General features: G+C 39.9%; 1 protein-coding gene across 4 annotated transcripts in view; it reads right to left on the reverse strand.

Moving 5' to 3' along the window:
- Positions 1-4,675, reverse strand: part of ascc3 (activating signal cointegrator 1 complex subunit 3) — a 31,409-nt gene extending 26,734 nt beyond the window's left edge. Inside the window, exons 1-4 of one of the 4 annotated variants that reach the window (XM_023964176.2) lie at positions 4,537-4,675; positions 3,048-3,182; positions 2,527-2,677; positions 777-1,339 (exon numbers count right to left, since the gene is read on the reverse strand). In XM_023964176.2, the coding sequence (XP_023819944.1) occupies positions 777-1,339; positions 2,527-2,677; positions 3,048-3,137 (804 nt within the window). In that variant the 5' untranslated portion in view covers positions 3,138-3,182; positions 4,537-4,675. The other 3 variants (XM_023964174.2, XM_078933424.1, XM_023964175.2) reach the window with 3 other exon arrangements.
- Between the last annotated feature and the right edge of the window lie 2,273 nt (positions 4,676-6,948).

Below are 6,948 nucleotides of genomic sequence, written 5' to 3' on the forward strand. Positions count from 1 at the left end.
AAAAAAATACCTCTAATACAATGTTCAAAGGATGGATGAAGTCTGTGAATAAGATTCTACATGTAAGTACACTCCTGATACCATTCAGAGCGTTCATGAAGAAGTAACCAAAAACATGCAGCCCAGTTTGATGGGTGACATTGACCGAAGATTCAGGTTTCCTCTTTTTTAAATGTGAGAGCTAGAATTTAAGACTGAATCTGTGATCCAAGGCTCTCTGATATATAAGAAACTTCAGAAGTTTTTGGTTTACTCTGTTTTTTAACGGTTTGTGGAAAATGATGGAGGCTGCAATGAACTGCAAAAGCCCCACTCAGAAAATGCAGTTCTTTAACAGAGCAGCCGACCCTTTAACCCTTGTGCTATCCAATGGGGTCCAGATGACCCGATCCTTACATTGACATGTTATCCCTACCATGACACAGGTGGATAAAAGTGAAGACGATTTCATGTAATCCATGGACACCAATGAAGATCACAAATCATTGAAGAAAAAAGGTTTAGTGCACTGTCTAGTGGGGTCCAGAGGACCCCACACCCAATGGTAAAGTGCCTAGGATAGCACAAAGGTTAAACAGTCAACTCTCCCTTTTCCGCCACCTCTGGTGTTTTCTTCTACATAAAGAGAAGGCTGCTGTAAAGTTTTATGAGTGTTGAGTCACTTCAGCACTGGGGGGGTCAAACGGGAATGTTGGGGGAAACTTACATCAAAAGGCCAGGTAACTCACAATTTTAACAAATACAAACCAGCACTTTAGTTGTCCTCTCTGACCTACCTCATTCTGCAGCTCGTCATCACTCCTCGGGGAAGTCAGCATTTCAAAAAGGGAGGAGCAAAGCTCCTCCAGACTGGATGAGATCATGTTGCCTCTTTTTAAATACTTTTCCACTTCACTACGAAGGACTGATGCATCTTCAGAGATTGAAGATTTCTCTGAGGATTCTCCATCAGAATCCTTCTTCCAACTGTGCTGGTTGCTGAAAAAGTTTAGTAAGTCTCCTCTCAAAGCGTCATGATGTAGACCAGAGCTGGGTAGTTCCACCAACGGTTCAAGGGTGTAACAATCGTATGAGAAGGTAATATTGTGTCCAAAAGTAGTGCGCTGGTGACGGAGACACCGGTTTTGGTTCCTGATGAAGTCCTGGACTCTGGATTCAGGGAAAGGAGCCACCAGGCGAGCTACACAAGCACAGGAGGTCTCAGCCGCAGAAGATGGAAAAGGACCAAACATCTGCTTGATGGCCCGAGTCTCCTCTGTGCCCACATGGTCTTTGTTATGGAAGGTCTCAAACAGGAAGACAGCGGCACTTTCCACAGCTTCTTGGTCGTGTCCAGCTCCTACTGTACCACAGAGAAGACAGCTTTCTGTCAGGAGGCCTGTAACTGCATGTCCACTTAGATAACAAGATGTTGGTGGAATATGGTGAAACATTGTTAAAAGTAGGCCTGCACAATAAATCGCAAATTTATCATTATTGCGATTTCAAGCTGTGCAATATCCATATCGCAAAAGTCAGCGAAAATCGCAATAACTGTTAAACCTTAAATGTGCTAAACCAATCTTATGGCATCTTGAACTATTTAATGAATTGAATAAATTCCTTTATTTATTTGACCAATCAGATGGAGCCCTTCCCGTTCTTGACCAATCGGGTGGACCTTTAATGTTAGATGTTGCTCTCCGAATTAGATGAGGATCATTTTGAGATTAATTTAAGGTATTTTGACTTTTACTTAAATTAAACTTTTGCAGTGAAATGGAAATATTTTTGTTGTTTTTGCCATTTGTTCATCTATCGCAAGTTATATTGTCATCGAAATATTGATCACTAATATCGCATATTGCGCGTTTTCCTCATATCGTGCAGCCCTAGTTAAAAGCAAACATTTCTGTTTTCCTGCACAAGAAAAACAAAAAAAAAACTAAAACTGGTCTCCAAGCACAATTAAGCTCTTAAAGTACGGGCTCTCACAGTTAACTGAAAGAAGGGGGGTTGGGGGTGTAGAGGACTTCCCCTCTGTGGAGAAAGAGCGCAACACCACGATGATCCATGTCATCCACATTTATGTCTGGATCTAATGCTGTATTTACAGAAATAAAACAACCGTCTTTACATTAGGTCACTAAGCAGACACTTTTTTCCAGAGAAACCTCTTATTAATGTAAAAATAAAGTTTGATATAAGCTTAGGATTTGAACCCTCAACCAGTCAAAGGGCATAGAAAATCACAAACATTCATCAGTCCCACTCTTTACATGCAAAATTATGGTAGCACCCCAAAAGCCTCAGCTTCTCTAGCAGAATTTGACGTCTTTGTTCAACAGACTGTAATTTTATTACATTTTGAACATTTTCGGTTGTTTTGCATCCATACCTGTTCTACAGATCCATTTGAGTCCATTTGTGTGTTTGTACTACAACAAACACACTTCTGCAAACTCCGCTGTATTTTTAATATTTCAGGTAGCTTCATAAAAAAATTGAACGTCAAAAGAACGGCTTTAAGGCTGAAGAGTTCCTTACCGACCAGGCTGGCAGCATGAAGGAGATTTTTCAGTTCTTGCCTGGCAGCTTGCACTTTGGATTTGTCCTGATGCTCTGTGCAGAACCGGGAAATCTTCTGCCAACTTAGGCCTTCTTTGGCAAACAGTAGCTGTTTCTTCAGACGCTTATCCTACAATGGGCCACACAGAAATGCAACTACATTAGAAAGAAAGCCATACTGAACAATAAAACCTTTCTTAGCATTTTAGAATGATGATAAGAGTGTAGCTTGGTTCCTTCAGGGACATGAAATGGCATCAGTGTGTGGGTCAACTCTCTTAATACATAAGAAAAAGTTTCACTCTGCTGACTAAGAGAATTTAAAGACTCAACTCAGATGAATATTGCTTTTAGTTGTAAAAGAAATTATCTTGGCGTAATGTAGATTTTATCCATATTTTGGAATCAAATGCATGAGATTTATTAATCAAATTATTAAACATTATTTTATCAAAGAAGAAAATGTTTGCCAATTGAGTGAGTCAGGTGTGAGGTGTCACCTTTAAATCAAAGAGCTGCTCAGAAAGATCCTCCTTCCTGCTGACGTTGGAGAAAGAGCGAAGAGCTCCTGTGAGTCGAGGAGGCGACATGGTTTTCCGTCACTCTCCTTTTGACAATGATTACTGCTGTCCTTACTGGGAAAAAAAGAGAACAAGATTCAATCAACTCAATGTATCATGTGTCTTTAACAAGCTAATGACTCAGAACAAAATTCTACATGTCAACATCAGGAAAAAAAACAGGCTTCTGTGAGCAAAGGTTTGGATATTGTTTTAGCTTTCAGCAAAGCCACAAAACATCCATCAGTCCAAAACAAATGTATTCCTTATTTGAGGTCACAGGGAGGCTGGTGTCTACCAACCCACCGAAGGTTGAAGGTGAGCTACACCCAAGACAGATTGCCACTCCATCGAAGGACACTCACACATGATCACTTTATTCAATAAAAGTGATCAGGTACACTCAGAGCGCTACACAAAAATAACAAATATTGGTAAGTGTAACTAATCAGTCCAGTTTAAATTGTTGCAATATTCAAATTATTTTCATTCCGTAATAACGGCCTATGTAAGCGGCAGACAGATGACATGGAGTTGCACGGTGGTGTAGTGGTCAGCACTCTCGTCTCTTAGCAGGGGTTTTCTCTGGGCACTATGGTTCTGCCCACAGTCCGAAAACACAATTCATAGGTTAACTGATGATTCTCAATTGTCCCAAGGTGTGAATGTGAGTGTGTAGTTGCATGGCGGACTGGCTACTTGTACAAGGTGTACCCCGCCTCCCTCCAGCAGCCCCATGACCCCCAAAGGGATTGAGCGGGGTCAGCTAATGGATAGATGGATGGTAATTCTGAGTCATCTCTGAACTGAGCATCAGCTGAAGGGGACAACTGGTTGGGGTCTGAGGTCAGGAAAAAGAACAGCGGACTAACGTACACTGGTCTGAGCAGCTTCAGGACCCGCTGACATCCTGAATCATCCACGATGATGAGCAGCAGGCATGCGGGGGGTTAACACAAACATGCAGGACGCTGGAGGACACCAGATAAGGGGTCAGAGCTTTACGGGGCTGAACGCAGGGATTTAGACTGGAAATGACTGTAGTTCTGATGGCCTGATGAAAAACAAACACTGCAAACCGCCATAGCCTTGATGCGCTGAGCCTGTGAGCTGTCTGTTACTCTCTGTAGTAGAGTTTTCCCACGCTAAGTAAGACATTTCATACACTAAACACTACTTTAGACATGTAAAACTCTAAATACTAGTTTAGAAACATAAAACTCTAATGCCAGTTTGTATTTTAAAAGAAAAACAACAGAAAACTACAAACTTAACTACAATCACACTGACTGACTCAAGGCTAACGCCTCAGTCTGCCAAATACTCAGCACCTGCTAGCTAGCCAAACAGCGGAATTTCCGAGCCGGGCCTTAATCAGGATTGGCCTTCTCCATTCGCTGTGGGCAACGTAGAAGGTCAATTCACATACCTGTGCAGGTAAAGCATGAATAGCTAGAAAATCACGAGCAGACGTGTTGTAGGAAGTTTGCCGGCGAATGTCAATGGACGATGTTTTCGCTAAGGACTCTGGGCAATGTAGTTAGATGGACTGCCATCGTGGTTTTGAGTGAGAGCTGTAAGACTACATTACCCAGATAGTTTAAAAAAGCCACAGTTGGGCTGCTACGTCCTTTTTATTTTCAACTTTTTTATTGACCAAAAAGTGCAGTGGAAATACAAAACAATTAAATAAAAAAGGATGCCCTTAAAGACCGATATCATGGCTATTACCAAATCCTAACCGTACGTTTTAACACCAAAAACAAAACCATATGGTGCGGGACTATCTATGCTCCTATGAAAACAATTACTAGTAAAAAACCTGAATGATTACTAACCCGTCTTAGGGTGAAAGGCAACAGATATTGAATCTACCATTAAAATTAGATGAGCTTTATACTCAGAGATCCCAAGGAGAATATATCCGATCCAGAGCAACATGGATAGAAGAGGGGGGGAATTCAGCATATTTTTGCAGGCTGGAACAGAGAAGACAAAAAAGGAACAGCCGAAAGTCTCTTCTTATGAATGATATAGAAATTACAGATGAAAAAGCTATGTCCTCAGAAATTTATAGATTTCATTGCCAACTCCACAGCTCTAAATTTTCAAGAACAGACTGTGACAATTTTATAAAAGAGATTGCGCAACACATCCCTAAACTAGAAGGAGCTGCATTTCCAGAAGAAAATGCAGGGTTGAATGCTGTATTGCTGAAAGAAAGCTTAATTTGTAAAAGAAATGGCTGAACTGAGCTGAAAAAGCTCAACATTTTAAAAGTAAAATGGTTAAAAAAGGTGAAAACCTGTAAAAAAGGTTAAGCACAAGAATTCCCTATGTATTTTAATGGAGCAAAAATCCTGGAAAATCCTGGAATATCTTAAAAAAATCAATGATTTGAAGGTCTAAAAGTAATAACTGTAATAAGTTGAAAGAGTTAAAAATGTTATTAGTTGAATGGTAAAAAAATTTCAAGCGTCCGAACCGGGTGTCGAACCGGGTACCTCTTGCACCATAACTTTCCAATGTATTTTAATAGGGCAAAAATTCACGGAAAACCTGGAATATCTTAAAAAGTATAAGGACTAGAAAAACCAAAAGTCATAGCAGAAAAAAGGTAAAAGAGCTGAACATTTTAAAAGTTGAATGGTTAAAATAGGTTAAAAATTGTAGAAGTAGTTAAACGCCAAAAAACGGCGGAAGATACTATAATAATAAAAATAAAGAGAAACAGGAAAACAAAGGGTTGAATGCTTTACAGCATTCAACCAATAATAAATAAAGAGAAACAGGAAAACAAAGGGTTGAATGCTTTACAGCATTCAACCAAATAGACAACGATTTTAAACAAACATGCAATAATCAACTTTTAATATCTGCGCTTGATGCTGTGATGAGTCGACTCTCTCTTAATAAATCTCCTGGATCAGATGGGCTCACAGGGGACTTTCATAGACACTTTTGGGAAGATATCAGAAATTTACTGTATCAAGTCTTCCTGGAAATTTCTGAGACCTGCACACTCCCAGCAACAATGAAACATAGGGCTATAGTTTTCCATCCCAAAACCTAACAAAGATCCCAGACTTATAGAAAACAGAAGACCCATCACCTTAAGAAATTCAGACTACAAATTATTAACATATCTTTGCCTCTCGTCTCCAGACTGGACTCTCAGGACTTATTGCAGAAACACAATCTGGCTTTTTAAAGAGCCAGTCAATTCATATTAATATAAGACTGGTTATGGACACTGGGACAGACTGGCAACCTGTCCAGGGTGTCCCCTGCCTTCGCCCACAAGTAGCCGGGATAGGCTCCAGCAGCCCCGTGACCCCGAAAGGGAAAAACGGATTAGAAGATGAATGAATGAATAAATGGTTATGGACATTATTGAATACTGACATCTTATAGATGATATTGGTTGTGTTCTCTTTCTGGATTTTTACAAGGCATTTGACTCAGCAGAGCATCCGTTTATAATAGCAGCACTGGAAAATTTGGGTTTTGGCACTAAATTTAATAACCATGTCTGTGGTCTATATCAGAGTATCAACAGTTGTATTATCATTTCTAATGGCACCACCCCAAGTTTCAAAGCTGATGTAGGAATCCCTCAACGTTGTCTCATCTCCCCATATCTGTTCTTATTAGCTACTGAAATGTTGGCCATTTATATTAAGAATTGTACTGACATAAAAAAGTTAAATGTCTTGGGCACAGAGATCATTATTAGTCAGCTAGAAGATGACACAACACTGTTTTTAAAAGATGAGCATCAAATTACAGCAGCTATTGAAAAAGTTAAACACTTTTCCAAAGCATCAGGGTTAAACTTAAA

The sequence above is a fragment of the Oryzias latipes genome, chromosome 16 (assembly GCF_053564925.1).
Source record: "Oryzias latipes strain Hd-rR chromosome 16, Olatipes_Hd-rR_3.1".
Lineage (NCBI taxonomy): Eukaryota > Metazoa > Chordata > Actinopteri > Beloniformes > Adrianichthyidae > Oryzias > Oryzias latipes.